Raw genomic sequence first — 20,447 nt, forward strand, 5'->3', positions numbered from 1 at the left:
TTACATAAATTCTGAAAACTCATCTGATTTCTGCGTGAAACTTGATAATTTCTTTTATATTAATTTATTTACAACATAATAGTTTATATTATCTTGGCTTGGCTACTGCAATATAATGCATTGTGTCCAAACATTGACCATACCATCTTTACTTTAAGAACTTCATAGTACCTATTGCGTATTCAAGACTCTAGAATTTACACAACAAATCAGACTTTTCTCATACATACCCGGAATTATAAATAAGGTTAAATAAAATTTAATGACTCCTCCTGAATGAGAGTGACATACGGATCATATTTTTTTAGACATGTTATAGATAGCGAAAATGAGAGCTGAAACTGCTTAATATGAAATATTAAGAAAAAGTTTTTCAAGAATCTGGACGACGAATCCAGTCGTCGAAATCCTAGAAATTACGGCTTTCTATGAAATTGTATTAAATCACTAACTAACTAATTTATACTAACAATGTAAATGAATTATCTATATTTGTCATAACATACGTGTCTCGACAGCACTTGGGATACATTTGTGTTTGGGACAAACTGCATCCTTTGGTTACGTGATGACTGACCAGCGGAAGTCGTACTCACTTCCGTTTCATTTGTATTTATTTTTTTAAGGATCTAGAAAAAAACATATCGCATTGCATTAATAAATGTCTAGGTGTAAGGATGTGTGTTTTTATACGTTAACTTTAGAAATTTAACATTTCATTCATAAATTTCTTCTAACAGCTATTTAAAGGCACTGATATTAAAATTATTCTTCTTTTTTATTACATTCGATGGTCAAATATCCTGTGAATGATTAATATAATCCATCAACATAATAACACGCACACAAAGAAGTAATAATATAATTTTATTTATTTATTACAATGGTTTTATATCCTTCATTTACCACTACATGCAATTATATGTAATTGTATGTAATTTGTACAGTTAAAAAATAAATAAATGGAACTTACTAAGTGATTTAATTTTTTATGAATGGCAATTGATTCAAGAAATAATGGCGTAAATTATATTAAATGTCTATAATTATATAGATTACATAATACACCACATCTTCAATACAGAGAACTATTTAATATTATCGTTGTAATAGTCTGTCAAACTACTATTTTGCTTAATAACCTTATAAAATTTCTCGCATAAAAATATAAAGACATGATTTGCAAATATTTAAAATTCTATTGCCGTTTATTATTTACTTAAATGAATAGCTGGTATATCTGTTTTAACTGTGTCTGAACATTATTTTTGAAGCATTTATTGCATTTAGCATTAGGTAAAAGTTTTAGACTTCAAATTAAATATTTTAAAAGTTCATTAACTAGTCCCATCAGCTGTACTGGAAAAAAACCAGCACGCAAAAATATTTGTCATGACCTCAAATCTCATTCAAAACAACGAGCTATGATCATTGTGAATCTCTAGTAACTTACCAATAACGGAAAGGTGATTGAGTCGAATTGAAAGACTGCAGTGTAATGCTGTGAGCCTTTATCCCCCACATCAACAATAACATCGAAACCAATTCTTGGCACGCGGAAGTTTATCGATGCTCGGACCAACGCTTCGTACTCCGTTACGTTAGTAGCGACTACATTTCTCCTTCCGATTATTGTAGAAATAGCATTTACGTCCATGCTTTCTATGGATATGAGAAAACTATTCTTGAACTGTGCCAGCCCTGATACGCGGAAGGAGTACATCTGATCGCTGGAAGGGTAATTAAATACACTACTTCAAATTTGTATGTTCTTTTTAACTATTCCTTCGCTGGCCGTGTACGTTCACACGCCCATTTTATTTGGCTGTGTGTTTGTCCAAAATACTCGAAGAAATTTCCCATGTATGATTCCCTGCAATGACTCATCACAAATGGTTTTACCTACAGGGCAGTGAGCATAGATTGATCAAATCGACCAGTAAATCATAAGAGTAATACACCTGCTATATCCATAGTCCATATCGTAGAAGGTAACTGAATCTAGATGTAAATTAAACTGTAATGTTTTTATTATGCTAAATTCAAGCTTTAGCTATTTTATAATATGATGTACGATTTTCTGTAATACAGTTCAGTATTATGGAATATGGTTGAATATGCTAGAATCCTTTTCCTCGCCCATCCCACTTCATTTCTCAAATCGTGTCGTCAACCCTTATACCTTATAAGCGGGCAACGCATTTGCAGAGGCTCCACAAGTTCTCATAGACGGTGGTGATCGCTTACCATATGGCGAACCTCAAGCCTCGTCGAGGCTGATGAAGTTGCTCTTACATATATCAATGGTAACGTGTGCCATTCAGGAGAAGCTTACTTTAACGTATAATTAAAATCGTTCGCTTTCAGATTGCAAAACTTCACATTCTTCTCAATTTCATACATAGTTTCCTGTAATATTTTTTCAATGTAGCCAACATGATCCACGAGACAAGCGCGCTGATCTGAAAACATTAAACGTAATACATTTTACAATTAGTAAGAATACAGGTTACAATTACACATTTAATGTATGAGCAGAGAAGATAGGGAAATTAGAATTTATGAATTTTGGCTATTACATGATAGGCTAAATAAATTTGAATATCTTGTCTGTTTGCGAAATACTCGTTTACTATTATTTTATTTGTATTAATTTGCATTTTTATCGGTATCTTGAAATAACTTTAGAATTACATACACATTACAATATACTTACTCCACGCTTGACAAATTTCACAACATACGAAAACAAAGAAAAAGGCACCCAACAATTTTAACATCTTTGTTCGGATATTCTTCAAACATTAGTATATTACGCAAAGTGTTCATTACAAAAAAAATTGCTAAATTATTCATGATAACGCATTCAGGTATTTATTATATTTAAATCGATAAGAGATAAATACAAAGTAATAATCAATCGCAAATGCCCTTGGCCGGCAATAATAATAATGAACGGTAGACATATAAAACTTGCAGGAACTCAAGATTTTTTTGCAAGCAAACCACTAAGTTAAAAAACTGTAACACACGCTTGAGTGATAAAATGAATGAATTATTGAATCCTGGCGATCCCAAACAGGAAACTAATATGAACTCATAAAATTATTGTGTTGTCACTGATCCTTGATAAATTGTCATGTCAGTTCGTATTTAATCTGTCGGTTTAGAGTAGGTCAAAATCGAGTCTAAATGAGTCAGTTACATACCATACCACCAACGTATAGGTAAAAGCGTGTTAAAAATGGTCACTAGATCTAGGCCCATGATCACTATTTACCCCGGCGGTAGCCGCGATCTCTTAAAATAAAATATTAATCTTTATTGTACACAAAGAAAGAAAAGTAAAAGAAAAATAAAATACCATAAAAACAATTGACATCGATGAATAAGGTTATTTTTTACATTATTTTTCAGCGGGCAACTGAGCTGGTGATTCGTCTGATGGTAAGTGATCACCACCGCCCAGGAACATTCGCAGAGCTTCAGACCTTTGCGAATGTGCTGCCCGATTTTTAGGGGTAAGGAAAAAATGGAATAGATTTATGACTGGAAAGAAGGAATGGACTGGGAAGGGTGTAGAAAAGGAAATGGGCCTCTGGCTCCCCCACTTACCATACGAAACACAATAGCATGCTATTATTTCACGCCGATTTTCTGTGGGGGTGTGGTAATTCCCCGGTGCGTGCTAGCCCAATTCGTGCCAAAGCATGCTCGACTTGCACAAAAAGTGCATCTAAATATGAACGAACAATAAAATAATATCGCACAAACTAACCACTTCTACAGATAGTTGAATTATTTCATAAAGGCTTTTTTACAATTTCCACAAAATTTTTATCCGATTGTGTCAGAGGTAGAGTAATAAAGAGCGTATATATGTGTATCTGATAGAGTGATCACAGTTACATGACCATAAGTTATGGCACCATCAGAAAGCCAGAAATAAATACTTATGCCGTAAAAAGTACTATTTGTTAATTAGTTCTATTAAAACTTTAGCCCTACGACAATATATTTTATTACATTAACATTAAAATCATTATTGCAACAATGTATTTACCAGGTTATTCGATGGTGAACTTGTGTAAATCAAACAAAAATAAACAATTATAGGTTTAATTGTACATTTTCATGCAATGACGTTTTAATTTAAGCAGGACAATTGTAGCAATAGTCAGGTATTTGGTGCTCCGTTTTAGCCAAGTCCAGAATAATGGGGGCAAACGTATTGGCCCAAGTTTCGACACTTGAGAATGTGCTGTTCCAGTGGAACTAAAAAAAATTTATTCCCAGTATGTAAGTAAACAATAATTCATAAACATAGAGTCAGTCCCTCTATACTTGTCAAGTTTGGATTAATTATACCAAAAAGGCATTTGATGGCATAAGAGTGAATATAAAAACATCTTCCGGTATCTGATAGGACTAGATAGATTTTGTAGCACTTCCGATGTGTACATAAAATTTAAAGTGAACTCCTTTAATGCCATTCAGAGACATAGAACTGCAACATTTATGGCCAGAGTTGACAAATGTAGAATTAAATTGTTCTTAGTCTAGCTGATAGAATTATGACGAGTAGCTCATATAAAGCATATTTATCAATTGTGGCTAAATAATGTAATTTGGTGTAAGTTTTTATTATTTTATTTATGGTTATTAATTATTTTACATTTGTAAAAGATGGGACGGACGAGATATTCTGAAATAAATTAATTTATTATTTATTATTATATAAACCACTGTAGAGTACTTTGAGAGTCGGCAATAAATGTATGCATGACATAAATGTGCACGATTTTTGTTTTATTCAATAAATAATTATGTTCTTGGTTTTTACTATCGGACATGTATAACCACATGCCACATGACTAAAATATTTTTTCAGATCCATTCAGTAGATCCAGAGATTACCCCATACAACGTAACAAACTCCCAACTCACGCTTACCGCTTTGTAATATTAATATCGAATGGATATTTCATACTTGAATTTAAATTAATGCTAAAAGTAATTGTTCAAATTTACCAAAACGCTCAAAACTTGTGTTATATCATCCTGAGGCAATAATTTCATAGTGTTTCTCGTCAGTGGAAGCGCGGCTGTAACGCTAGAAGATAGTTCATCGGTATACACATTTCTGATAAGCTAAAAAACAAAAAAGGCATGAAAAATAAAGCAAGTTAACTAAGACGCCTTCAAAATGTCAGAACTAGGTTAAATATACAAATTTCCTTATAAGGTCTATTAGTAGCTGGTATCTATATAGATGAAAAAATAAAGTTGTGTTAGTTACACGACATATGATTCAAAAACGTCTGAAAAGGTTTTAACGATTTTTGGTTGATTGAATTTGTGTCCGCTATATATTAAGGTAATTACTGTTAAATATTCGAGAACTTTCAAAGAAGCTGTCGGGCCGAGCGGGTGCGAAAGGGAGCTCTTAGTATAGTTAAACTTACCCTACAATCGAATTGTATCAACGGATAGACAATAATTCCAGTTTTGCGATACTTTCCGCTATTTAAATCTGCATCTACATCAAATCCAAGAGCGACGTCGTGCATTCTGAGAGTACTTCGCAGTTCCAAATTTGTAATATTTGTCTGTCTGTTGTACAGCCACACTTGCTGGACGGAACTCTGCACCAGGTCCAAGTGTTGCATGGAGACTATGAAGCCATTTGTGAAGTGTATAGTGCCTTTTACTGTTGTGTTGAGCACGTCCTCACTGGTAATAACATTGTATCGTAATTGAGGGTTCTGACAACGAGCTGGACAGATAGTTAACTATCAGATAGTTCAATAACTATAAGTAAATTGAAAAGATGTTCGACATAAAATGACTCATTAAAGTCGCACCTGATCAAGTCGTCAATTTATTAAATTCCATTGGCCAGTATATCAGAAAAATGTAACAAATGCTATTTTTAAATATTTATACTACTACGTATTTGAGTTACTACTTACTAATTTTTCTACTTACTCTATTTCCATTTCTACATCATGTACCTTCAAGTCATGCCAGTTGTGTTTCTGAGCACGGTCAAGTGTTTTTTGAATCAGTTCTATGATGTAACTGGTGTGATCGACCAAACGTACATTTGATACTAAAATAAACAATTCGTATGCATTGGCTTGAAGTAAAATATTATTTTTAATGAAACTCATAATGACCGGTTTACATTATTCCAGTCCTGCGATGGATTCCATCCAAAAATGTATGCATTCCAGTTTTATTACAGGATTGGCGATCTACTTTTGATCTGAAATAATATAACCAATCCAGCGCTGGATTGGATATATTATACGCCCGCATTGCCACTGTGCTGGAATGATGTATGTTATTGAAGTTAACTTCATAACAGTTTATAAAATTAACTTCAAATAAAGCTAAAATTGAAGATGAATGAAGAATTTGACAGAGTTACTAGTACCCGTAGTAGTCCATACTATTTGTATAGCTAATCCTTAACTATCAATCTCAATGAGCATAGCGATAGTACCTATATGAAAAAATAATAATAAAATTAACGAAAAATATCTTACTCGTCTGGCAGGTCACAAAAGCTAGGTAACTAGACAATACTATTAATAATATAGAACGCATTGCAATGTTTTTAAAACACTCATTAATTTAAAACAATAACGTGGAATGTTATCTTATTGCCGATGAAATAATTTGTACAATTTTGCTGTGTTATTAATTCTGACCTTATCAATATTATCATAATATAGGATATTATGTACCTACATCGTTTATTAATTCACGTTACCACGATAGGTATATCGTATGTTGGTCTTTGAAAGGGCGTTTTGACAACGACGAGTCTCTAGTGAGATATGAAACTGAAAACACAAATATTTAACGTTAAATTTTTTTAGTGTTCTGTTGCAATTTAAGTGTACCATCACAAATTGACGAAGGACGAAAGTCAAATGCCTAGAATATTTATCATTAGCCGGAGCGAACACCCCGGCTTCGCCCGTGGTACATATATAGCCTTTGTCACTCAACAGCGAAGTTCCAACATTCTAATGGTGAAAGAATTTTTAAAACTGGTCCAGTAGTTTTTGAGTTATCCATCACAATCAAACAAACAAAAATACAAAATCTTCCTCTTTTTGACTTTTCTTCTTCTTTTGACTTTTCTTCAACTTATAAATTTTACTGTTTCTTTATTAGAATTCAGTTGGAGTCACCATTGTAGAATCAATAAAATCTTTCACAAAATATTCAATAATCTTAAAACGTGAAAATTAGCTTTCCATTTATTGTACGCAGCTTCATCATGATCAGGGCCTGTGGCCCACCAGTGGGAACGTGTATGGGACACGTTCCCACTGGTGGGCCACAGGCCTCCTATGAGGGTTCAGGCCATAATCCACCACGCTGGCCAAGTGCGGGTTGGCAGATGTCACATGTCGTCGAACTTTTGATTCTTGGACATGCCGGTTTCCTCACGATGTTTTCCTTTACCGTTTTAAGCAGTGGTGATGTTATCCACATGTGCAGATAAATTTAAAAATCAATTTATTTCCTGCACGCTCGCCCAGTCTCGAACCCCGACGTATCGATTTTTGAAGTCCGAGGTTCTCACCACTGAGCCACCACTGCTTTTGTATTTGTTATTTTATTATATTGTACGCAACTTAATATTAGTTAATACAGTTAGATTTTTAAACTTTTGTGTAAAATGAATTGACTGGAAAACCACATTCCTCTTTTGAATTAAAAGCAAAATGTACTAGGTGGTATTAAAATAAGCATGATATATATATCTATATATCATGAGGTGCTGATTCCCCGGCGCAAATTCCCAAATCAATTATAAAAATTCGACAATAACAGTATCATGTTTATAAAATTGAGTTTCCTTCGAACTCAAGCTGATGACATCTTCAGATCCACCAGACCTCTACTGATCGTGCGACCTTCTATGATGTTTATACTCAAAAACAAAAAAAAAAACCGAAACATCGGTTCCGGTGACTTCGGGTAATCGAGTTACATCTTATATATAAAATTCTCGTGTCACAATGTTTATTATTAATTCGACTACTTCCAAATAAACTTGATGTAAAAAAATTGTAGAGATCATAAAAATAATGAAAAACACACATTGATAAATAGAAAACATATTTATTTACAACTTTCCGGAGTCGATCATTTGTTTTAATCTAAACTTTTGTATCTTTCCAGAAACCGTTTTGGGGAATTCATCTAACGTTTTTATTATTCTGGGTATTTTGAACCTGGCAATTTTTCCAGAACAGAACGATCTTATATCTTGAAGATCAATAGCAACATTTTCTCGTGTCCTTAATACTGCACAAAGTTCTTCCCCCAATCTTTCATCTGCCACTCCAACGACCTGAGCATAAAAAATAACAAAATTGTAAAAATATCACATAAAAACATAAAGCAAGTATACTAGCAAAAATTCTTATTGATACAATAGACAAAGAACTATAATACTCAGTTAACATTTATAATTATGTATTTTTTAATATTTATTTTTGGATACTTCTGTATCTGATCTAACGAGCAGTGGTGGTTCAGTGTGGAAGACCTTAGACTTAAATGAAAGGTGGCAGTGGTAGAGACCAGGCGAGCGTGCAGGATATAGATAGATTTTTTAATTTATCTCGACATTAATAACAATACCACTACTTGAAAGGGTGAAGGAAAACATCCTTAGGAAACCGGCGTGTTGAAGAATTAAAAGACGGACCACGTGTAACATCTACCAACACGCACTTGGCCAACATGATAGAATATGACCTGAGCCGACATAGAAAGTCTGTGTCCCGGCAGTGGATGGATACATTCAAAGGCTGTTGATGGTGATGACTTATAACAAGATCTATTTAAAATGTGCACAATAATATGGTAACATGCAAGAAGATTCGTATTTTTTTCAACAATCATGTATGTCATATGAATAATTTTATTATTATGATCATAAAAATCAACAATGCTTATTTTTATCAAAGTTGTGCAATCAAGATGCACCTTGATATTGATGATTAATTTCTTCATTGTGTGACATGATCGCTATATAAATGTTATAACAAATATTGTGCAGATGTATTGCTTGTGATGTTTGAGCAATTTGATATAATGACTATATTCCTATACTAATAACTAATATGTTATAACATAAATCTAAGAGTTTCAGACTAAATACGTACAATAGTTGAGCAATTTAAACATGATATAATAGGTAATTATATTTAATTAATCAAATGTGATATACATAATACATATACTTTAATACTACTTTTAATGATTATAACAATTCCTATCTCCTTTCCATGATAAATAATAATTGTCTCTTTTCTTTTTCTTTAATGTTAAATAAGTGCAATAAAGAATAAATAAATAAATAAATATCCTCAAAATCAGTTTAGTGGTTTAGGCCGGAAAGCGTAATTGACAGACAGATTGAATTACTTTCGCATTTATCATATTAGTAGGGATTAAAAAAATGACACATTTTATTATCAATGTTATACGTTGGAATAACAAGAAGTTAACATTATGTCACGCGCCCTTGACAGGCGTTTTTTCTACAAGTTTTTTTAAATTGTTTATAACTTTAAAATTAGAAAAAATAATAACAATTCCTTAACAGAGGGTTTGAAAAAAAATCTATTGCCCTTATAGCATAACTTACCGGTGTTAAAATAACCCACTAATACACAGTTATCTTTACTAATACATCCTTACAATATACTATATACATAGAGGTAGTTTAGCATACTTAAAAAATGATATAGTCTACAATTAGTCATGGTGATTCATTTTATTCCAACAGGAATTTCCATTTACAAATTAAAGACTTTTTAACGGATTTTAAACGCGATTTATTCATTATATTATCAACCCGACGTTTCGAACACTTTACAGAGCGTGGTCACGGCCAGACTGAGAGACACTCAGTTAAAAAGTCTTAAATGTATGTATGTACTCGCGTAAAATAAAACACAAGAAGATACTAGGAATTTCCTTTGTCTAAAAGAGAGGTCAAATTTTTCGACCATGTATGCGGAGAAATAAGAGATCTATAGAACGTCGTCGGTGACGAATCGTCTTCAGGTGCAGGGAAGGTGTACAAAACGTGACACTGGCAGAATCCGTCCTCAGTGGATTCGGGAGTTGCCATTTAATAAAAAAGGAAGGTGTAGGGAGCGGACTTTGGAGGTAACTAGAGCATACACGCGGTGGACGAATCATATAAAAACTTCTGTTAACGGGGACCTGTATGAGAGTAGCAAATTGACAAGAAACAGGGAAAAATGACGGGACTATCTATCCCTGATACCACATGGTGATCACGACCGCTGTGTCAAGAGAGACACGTCAAAGAAGAATAAAAGGCAGCTAGCAATATTATTATTTAGTTACTTACTTGACTCTCAATAATATCCGGGTGCGTGTTCAACAGGTCTTCTATCTCTTTTGGGGCTATATTCTCCCCTCCTCTAACGATGATGTCCTTAATTCTACCAACTATGCGGCCATATCCATCCGGGGATATCGTAAATGTATCACTAGAATACAGAATTTGTTTAAATATCTGTCTTAGGATTTTTGAAATTTGTCGATCGGTTAAAAAAATTATATGCATGTAGAAGATAATAAATAACACCTACATCGAGACACTTCGCAATAAATAAACATGTCTAAAACTTTACCCCAAAATATATTTATGTAGTAATTTTATTCTAAATTAAAGTACAGTTATTTTAGTGATCATTATATAGAGATCATTTAATTTAATAATAATATTTTAAAGCTGAACTTTAACTTTTTTCTACCATCCAACGACATTCTTATATTAACAAAATGTCGTTGGACGGTGGAGCAGAATTATTTTTACCCACGATTATCAACTTTGAGAAGAATTTTTACCCTGTATGAAGCCATCCGTCATGTGTTAGTGTCTGTTTAGTTTTTTCTGGATCATTCCAATACTTCAGCATATTAAGGTAACCACGCACCATTAATTCGCCAGGTTGATTATATGGTACTCTTTGTCCGTTCTGATCGACAACCTAAAAATTAAATGGACAATTGTTTTGATTTGTTCCTTTATACTCTGATTCTTTTGAATTGAATTTCTTTTGAAGTATTTAACGTTATTGTTTTAAAACGTTACTCCTGCTACACTCAATTAGCAAATGTCGCATTCATCGTAATAGCTTGTTAAAATAAAGATGTAGGTACATATTGAAAGAGAGAAAGAGCTACTTGCTGGCTGTTTATTAAATAAAACGGTTGCTTCCAACTTACTTGAACTTCTACATGGTCTTGCAAATATCCAACAGTCTCAGCTACAAGGTCCACACCATCCGTGGGAAGCGATTGAAATACACTCGCCGTAGTTTCAGTCATACCATAGAGTGCCTAGAATTTACAATGTAAAATGTATTGCAAGTTACATATCTTAATTTTTATTAAGAAATTAATGAAAGTAATACTATATGCTATGAATAAATGATTAATGATTAAAAAAAGCAGTGGTGGCTCAGTGGTGAGAACCTCGGACTTCAAAATCGATAAGACGGGGTTCGAGACCGGGCGAGCGTGCAGGAAATAAATTGATTTTTCAATTTATCTGCGCATGTGGATAACATCACCACTGCTTAAACGGTGAAGGAAAACATCGTGAGGAAACCGGCATGTCCAAGAATTAAAAGTTCGACGACATGTGACATCTGCCAACCCGCACTTGGCCAGCGTGGTGGATTATGGCCTGAACCCTCATAGGAGGCCTGTGTCCCAGCAGTGGGAACATATATGGGCTGATGATGATGAAATGATTAATGATTATCTTTCTTGATCTATTCCTCAATTTTTTAACAAGGACTTATTTTGAATTAAAAATATTAATAATTCTGTAACCAGTGTGTATAAAAAATTACAATAAAAATTAATTAGGTGGTCTCATAATGGAAGAAAAAAAAGAAAATTAGGTGGTCTAAATTGACAGGAGGTATTTTAATTTTTCTGGAAACTAGCCAAATATCTATAACGTAATATCATAAAGATTTTTTTATTTAGTTATAGCGAAAAAGATTCTGGATTTTTTGCTTGGGTGGGATTTTCACTATTATGACTAAAAGTCCCTTTTCATTAAAGTTTGATCTATAAATCCCTACAAGAACTTACTCTGACTGAATCTGCTTTAAGATGTTTCTCAATTTGATGTATAAGCTGTGGACTACAAGGAGCACCGGCCGCTAGCGCCATTTTTAATTTTATTGGTAAATCTCCCTTGTCTTTTATTTGTGAGATAATGTCGACGTACATTGTCGGTGTTCCAGTAATTGCCGTACACCTAAATAGATAGAAAAAATAAGAATCGTATAATGTAAGGGTTATTAATTAAATATTTTTACGGATTAAATATTTCTATAAAGATACAAAACTCTTTATAAGTAGACTCCTTAACCTATACTGGCCATCAAGAAATTCGAATTTAGAATCTTGGCCATGGGTGAGAAAAAAGTCGTCATTGGAATTTAGAAAAGTTCATGAAAATTGCTCATATAAATTATTTAAAATATAAATAAAATTTAAACAAATGACGAAAAAAGTTAGCATGGGTATTAACTTTAAAATTACGTAGCGTTAATTCCTTAGAATGCTCTTCCTTAGGGCTAATGTTTAATAGTTAAATTTTATATGAGGTGAGTGACAATTTGAAGATAATATTTTATTATAGTACATACTTTTCGGAACATAATGCTTTTATATTGGCAGCCACGTTATAGGTCGGAGCCGCCAAAACTAGAGTGACGCCATTTCTGAGTCCACCTATGGTGGTGATTACCGAGCCCAATGCGTGAAATAGTGGAACCTGAAATTCATTAATTTGATTGTGAGTAATTAACAAACTAATTATTAAGATAAGGGATATAATTCCGAAAATTAGTCTCTGGAGTAGCCTATTTCAATTGAGTTATAATCAGTGTACCTATATAGGCTAGTTTTTATTTATGTAATAAAATAACAGGAACAAACCAAATGTTTACACCATTTTCCCTTTGATGATAAGTTTGATTAGTTTAATTTTGTTGACAAAGAGAGGGACATAAAATATGCTTCATTAAATATCTTATTAGTACATATAGTACATATAGTAACATAAAACTTTTTTATAAACATGGTTTACCGAGGGCATACGTAACAATGTGATAATAATTTTACCCCCTCTTATTGGGACTTAATTATCTAATTAACCAAAGTAAATATTTATTAGATACGTAACTAAATACCAATAGTTAACTAATGAGAAAACATTTTTTACACATTAACACTTAATCAGAATATGCAAGACATTTCAATTACATCACACTTATTACGAATTGGGGTATTTAATATTTTCACACATTACTTTATAATGATAATGTAGTTCATAAATAATTTGGTTAAATATACAATGAAACACAGTTTTTTGTTAATAACAATGATTTGCCCCAAGACCTTCTTTCATAATTTAAATGGAATTGTCTCTGGACGAATTCCATAAAAGTCAATAACCTTGCCCTCGTTATATCTATCTATGCTCTAAATAAAGGCTAATTGCAAAGAAAATAAAAAAATGCAATACTAATTAGGTAATAAGCAATTTTTAATTAAACAGAACGATTTTTTGGTGCATAAAAATAACCTAATACATTACAGTTTTCTGTGTTAAGTAACTAGGGATATATTGCCAGTGAAGGATCGTTGCGTATTTGTTTCTCTCTTTAAAAATGAGATAGGCAAGCATTTAACTGCAACCCACTTTATAGTAAGCAGTGATGCAGTTTAAAGATGTGCATACCTATCTAGATATAGCTCATTCACTCTCGCTTTGAATTAGTCCAGATTATATTGTTATTTCTGAATTTCAATTCTATCATGGGTTTATATTATTAACAGAACTCACTTGCACACACACAATTTGATGTCCTTCGTTAAAACTGTTTCTAATTCCTGTATAATATGTATTATTTACAAGACCCAGGTGAGAGTCTAGGCCGGCTTTCGGATTTCCTGAAATCATTCAATATGGAAACTTATTATGTATTCACTCATTTACACATACTTAATAAGGTTTTCTATTTCTTATCATAGTAAGTTTTCAATAGAAAAATACCTCAAACCCACCAGTAGTCCCTGAAGTGAAATGAATAATGCTGCCATCTTCTGATCCGATTTCTTGGACATATTGAGATACATAATTATTATTTTTGTGATCGTTTGATAAAGAATGTAGACTGAATGTGCCTCTGAAATATGATATTATTATTGGTGTAGTATTTTTATATACACTAGCTGACCCAGCAAACGCTGTTCTCCCATACTCTTATAATTTAGGGTTTTTGTTTTTAGTTTAATTGTACACAAAATTTAATGAGAATCGGTCCAGCCGTTTCGGAGGAGTATGGTAACTAACATTGTGACACGAAAGATTTACATATATAACAATTACGCACGAATTTTGCACATTTTCCCAATAGTACAATGAGTAAAATATTGCATCAGCACTTATATCATTAAAAAAATATATTGAAATTAAATAATATTTGTTATGTTGTTGTGTATTGTTTGTTTGTTGTCATAATTAAGATGATTTGAGATCTGTTATTACTTACGGTAAATTATTTTTTCCAGCAGTTACAACAGTGGTGAGTGTTGGAAATTTATCCGATCTTATTTGGCCTGGTTTCGACTTCTCCAGTTCAGGTATAATCTGTTCCATCATACTGTAATAGTTCCTACTTGATATTTCATCTCCAATGAGAATGCCTTTTAATTCCGCTTTATTTATGCAATAGCTTAACTCTGGTTTCTCGTAGAGGGGATTGATTAGTACCTTAAATAATATCTCTAATTAATTTTCTATTGTAATTAGTGGTACTTGTTTACCTCCCTTATTATGTTTAGAGGTTCAACATTTTATGTCGATTGAAACTATTTATATTTTAAATTTCCTTTACTGCTACGGCTACGCCCGCGTAAACAAAATTCACATGGGATTGAGATATATCGCCGCAATAAAAAGCCTATGTATAAGTATTATATCACAAAATTGCTCTGTTGCAATGTGATGGAAAGACAAACAAACACACTTTCATATTTACTCTACTAGAATTACTATGTTATATATTTATAATTATTTCCATCGAAATATACAGTTGTATTTAAGTACGCTTTCACTCAGCTTCGGCACACGTACGTCACGCCTACCCTATTTAAATTCGCCTCTTCAAAGTTTTTATTTTGTTTATTGTATATCGTTTTCATTGAAATCCACACATACGTACAGATATAAGCCCTGCTCTTGCAGCGGCTAACGTTGCCACTATCCATCCTGCACAGTTGTGGGTCCAGATACCAAATCGATCGCCCTTTTCGAAGCCATTCTGTCGTAAAGCATGGCCCAAGGAGTCTGCCTGAAATTGTTATAATGGAATTATAGGATAGGAACTAATTCATTGCATACATTACATTCGAATAAATAAATAACGAGCAATATAATTTTTCATAAACGCTTGCGTCTTTTGCCAAACCGTAGCAACGCCAAGCCTCTCGGCCACCCGTGCTCCCTCAATAATCGAATTTGTTCTACCCTTTCGGTTTTATAGGCCTAAAGGACACCCCGGGTTCGAATCCCGCCTCGTGATAATTTTTTTTTCTAATTTTTAAAAGTGTCTCATTTATAAAGCATTTCAATGCTCTTAAACTAAAAATTAAATTTTATCTTATATTTACCTGTTTAAGTAAGTCTTCATATGTAATACTCAAGTCTTCATGAATAGATTTTATCGCTATTCTGTCCGCATACTTCTTAACGCTTTCTTCTAAAACTTGTCCTAAATTTGCGCTGGTCAAAGGTTCACGCCCTGGATTTAGTAAGTAGCTCGCTTGATCTGTTTGTAAGTGCCGAGATAATCTAAAATTATAATATTATGTTACAAATCTTATAATTGAAGTGGATTCACGATAAATTATAAAAATACTCGCGAATTCCCCGCCATTGTAGGAACACAATGGAATTTAGTTGCCTGTCCACTGCTTTATGTCCGTCCCGTTAAAGGCATGAAAAATCCTATATTGTACACTATAAATGCAATGAACTACAAAAAATCAGAAGTAGAGCAAAGCGAAGCAAAATCAAAAAAAGGTCCCCGACAACTCGTAAGAGAGGATAAAAAGTTAACGGTGGGCATTACAATAAATTTTATAGCATCGACATACAACAAATAAATTAATATTGGAATTAGTTATGAATAAGTATGTAAATATTAGATAGATTAGAGTACCCAGTAGGACCTAGTAAGGACGACCATCTGATTCAGAAATTCAAAAGGACCATTCTCTTAAAGTCCATACTTCATGATGAACATTATGTGCTATGTTTTTTTTAATCCTGGTACTTAATTCATTTAAGAAATTGCTACTTATATCCAACCTTTGTTACTTGTGTATAAATGTTTAAATAACAAAACAAGTCATTATCAAATAAAATTAATGTTTTTTATCCACTGCACTAATGATGGTTAAAGTACTTACGAAAAAGATGTTATTTTTAATTCAAAATAAAAGTATTTTTAATAATTTGAACAATTAAATTATACTTTTACGGTTTACCCGAACGCGTATGGATATTTCTAAGGCACGCTCTGCGCATCATTTAGTTTAAAGGTTACCACATATCATTAGATAAGATTTAATCATAGACTATACATATCATATACTTGTGAGATTTAATTACTGCATATAAGCGTTTAATTTAAGTGTTGTTTTTGCCTATATTATATTTTTTTTTAATTCTGCCTTAGGTTTTCGAATCCTTTCTTTACACATGTATTTTTTTGTTGCCTTCAAGAGATTTGGTTTTTCGGTTAAACCATCTAATTAGCTCTTCTGTTTAAATGTGTTATTCTAAATTTTTTATCATGCAACTTTTTCAATACTGCACTATTACTATTAAAGGATTATTTTAATAAAGGGATTTAAAAGTTTATTCTCTCCGCTCTTCAGATTCTGATTTTTGTTTCTTTTTTTTTTAATATCAGCTCTTTAAATTTCAAATATCAACAATCTACCAACACAGCTGACTATAATAGACTTCCAGAAAAATAAAGAAAGTAAATTCACTTGCAGAAAGTGCTCGTTATTAAATTTGTGTGGTATTATAGATAAATATTATAAAAGGATTATGTTATCAAATTATTATTTTAGTTATCGTCACATTCTAATAATCACACAATATATAAACATTGTTTTATCTTACGTGGAGTAACTCTTTTATCAATAAGCTATAAAATCATAACATAGAGGTGTATTTTATGAATTCACTAAACGTAAAGTATAATTTTAGTTTCCTTTTTAAATAACCTGTCGTTTAAAAACCTGGACTTTACTAGTGCCAAAGGTCTAAATTAGTTCTATTTCTGTAATGTTTAACAATTTATCGAAGTATAGTTATTATTTTATGTAGATCTGCGATATTATAGTAGAACAATATATTCGTCAAAATCAAAGAGTTTTCGACTCATAAGTGAACCGGATTTTGATTCAACACAAAGCTGTAATTCGTATTAATTTTAGTGAAAAGTAAAATAAATATTGCTCGATATACTTACAGTAGTCCAAATTAGGTATTTCGAGATATAACATTGATAACAACATTTTTTTTTTGTTCGTTATCATGTAAAGTTATTCTACTGTATATGTTTTGTATTTAATTTTTTTCATGTTTTTTTAATGCAGCTTCGATAACATGGCCTAAGTTTTTGCGATAAAAGTTTTTTACTAGACTTTGCACATATTTCATTTTATAACGACATTGGAGTTTTATTTTCACAACTTGTTAATAAATAATTTAATATATAATAGCCCGATTCTAGTCATATGAACATATAATGCACACTTAACACGATACCTATATACAACCGAATCCACGAAATCTCGCAATTCTCAGCGTTATACATTTTATTAATTACATAGATGTTTTTTTCCTGTCTCAATTTACATATAACGTAACAGTATATGACTCAACACTTTTATTATGAAGCATAGTTAAATGGTTAATTATTATTATAAAGTGTTATCTTGTATTTGTGAATTAATTTTGAAACAATATTTGTAATTGCTAATAAATAAATAAATAAATAATTGGACATGAAAATAAATGCACACAATTTTTGCATAATAAACGTATTTTTTATAATGTTAGTTGAAACAATTACTACTTACATACGAATACTGACAATCTAGAACATATAAATATCACCAAGATAATGGGTAGCATTTACTTATTCCCATACAAAATACGTATAAAAATACAGGTCTGTAAAATTATCTAGTATGTATTCAACCAATTTACTACAATAAAACAATAAATCGTACACAAAAATAAATACACCAAATAAAATATTGCCCTGACAAAATGGGTTAAGTTCATATTATTTTATTTTATCGGAATTGAAGAATAATTTATTGTATATAGTAAATGCTTATTTATCCTCACCTTATTTGTGTAAAATTTATCCGGTTTTTAATAAACACAGCACTTTTAAACATGATTCGCAGATAGCAGCCGTGGTATCCGTTCTGTTGTAGTAATCAGACTGATTAGCCATTTATGAAACATATTACTATCAGCTACTACCACTATAAAGCGCTGGTAATTATGTTGTTATGAATGTGCATTTCATTGATAAAGACGTTTCGTCATGTCACCGGAATTGAAGTGTAACAGAATTTTGGTGAAAATTTAACTTCCACGACGAAATAATATTAAATATTCGTAACTTACTTTAGTGACAATACAAATACTATATTTAAATACATGCTAGCTGTTAGGTGTAAATTTTGGATAAAAGGCAAACATATAGGCATATGTTTGGGTTTGGATCGATTTTCATACAAAATTTCACTCAAGGTTTACCCGTATAAGATTTACTATATTTTAGGTATGTAAGTATATTACATCATATTACAAATCCATTTTTCATCAGGTAACAAATTGATTACAGCGGTGGATTTAAAAGCAACCTGAGTGGAATGAACCTAGGGCCTAGGGCATTTTTTGTTTCATAGAAATAAAAATATTATTTATGTATCCACTAAATACGTGTGAAGTGGTTTTTCTCTTTCTTTTTTTCGCCACTTGATATGTATACTTTACTCTAAAAAACTCACTCTACAAAAAAGTGTTTGCGCATACTTAACCCAGGGCCTCGTCGAAAAGGGTTATATCGGGCTCCCGGTGCAATAATAGCCATACGACTAAACTATATATTTTTCATTTACGCTGAAAAGTAAGAGGATCAAGTTGTATAAATTCAATTTAATTAATGTTCTATAATTTTTTTGTATGTTTGCTAGTTTAGACCTTACACTTGAAAACCCTTCTTCAAGATAGTGGAACAAGGGCCGTGACCCTATTTGCGTCATCTGAGATATGCACGCTAAGGCTTAAAATAATGTAAGATTTCAATACATTTGAAGTCATACCAATAATATAATTAATAATTCTGGTCATAATCAATTCAATCTAGTCAATTTCCCTCACAAAAAGTGTCCCATCATACCAATCATATTATACATAGGAAGATGTCTCTTCTGAATATAGGAACTGAGATTTAATTTTACATAATTGGTTTAGACGCCATCTACATAATGATTTCCAAACTAACGATATTACTTTTCGTCATTTGGAGTTAAAGCAAAAGAAGGAAAGAGTGCGTATTTATAATTAAATTATGGTCACATATTAATCGCAAAATCTTTATTGTTGTTAAAAATGTCGCCACTCCAAACCTTTTAACGTGTATGATTTACAAAACTAATAATTATTTATTATCTAATCTAATACACATATAATAATGTATTATTATAACAAGTATAAGTAGTGAGGTGTTTTATATCGTACACTTTAATAAACTCAGTTCACTTTTGTGATATATGACCTCAAGTAAAATACTTCTTGATTCTCAATTTAATTATGTATGGAACTAATACATCACAAAATTTAAGAGTAATAGTCCTATGAAAATTCGTCAATCAAATGATAGGGAAAAAGAATGATAAATTCAATCTGATACTTTAATGTGTAATTATTTTTTTGTAAATTCTTTTTGTAAAACTGTTAAATTAAAGAAAGATATTGAAAATTTTCTTTTGAAAACTAAATCTTAGTTATACTATGAATATAGCGTAGTCCCACAATCAGGAACAAATTGTTAATTTATTCCACGTATACTTTGTCTCACTACAGTCTACATATCGTATGTTTCTTTCGGTATCTGATCTTAACAGTAGAATCGAGGCCATGGCACCCCCTCCGGAAGTGTGGGGCGCACGCGACGCCGCGCCGCTGTGACGAAACATGCAAATTTCCTTATGGACTCGTATCAATCGAAGTCTTAAGACAT

The 20,447-nt window shown here is 32.0% G+C and overlaps 1 protein-coding gene across 1 annotated transcript; it reads right to left on the reverse strand.

Annotated features, from left to right (window-relative positions):
• Positions 1-8,129: 8,129 nt before the first annotated feature.
• On the reverse strand, positions 8,130-18,664 carry LOC119834420 (medium-chain acyl-CoA ligase ACSF2, mitochondrial). The gene is made up of 12 exons (XM_038358777.1): positions 18,539-18,664; positions 15,775-15,955; positions 15,327-15,455; positions 14,655-14,875; positions 14,167-14,288; positions 13,946-14,052; positions 12,744-12,871; positions 12,181-12,349; positions 11,302-11,415; positions 10,921-11,063; positions 10,418-10,559; positions 8,130-8,377 (listed from the first exon to the last, which is right to left on the reverse strand). The coding sequence occupies exons 1-12, from the start codon at positions 18,589-18,591 to the stop codon at positions 8,150-8,152; spliced, it is 1,737 nt and encodes a 578-aa protein (XP_038214705.1). The 5' UTR covers positions 18,592-18,664; the 3' UTR covers positions 8,130-8,149.
• Between the last annotated feature and the right edge of the window lie 1,783 nt (positions 18,665-20,447).

Source organism: Zerene cesonia, chromosome 19, assembly GCF_012273895.1.
Source record: "Zerene cesonia ecotype Mississippi chromosome 19, Zerene_cesonia_1.1, whole genome shotgun sequence".
NCBI lineage: Eukaryota > Metazoa > Arthropoda > Insecta > Lepidoptera > Pieridae > Zerene > Zerene cesonia.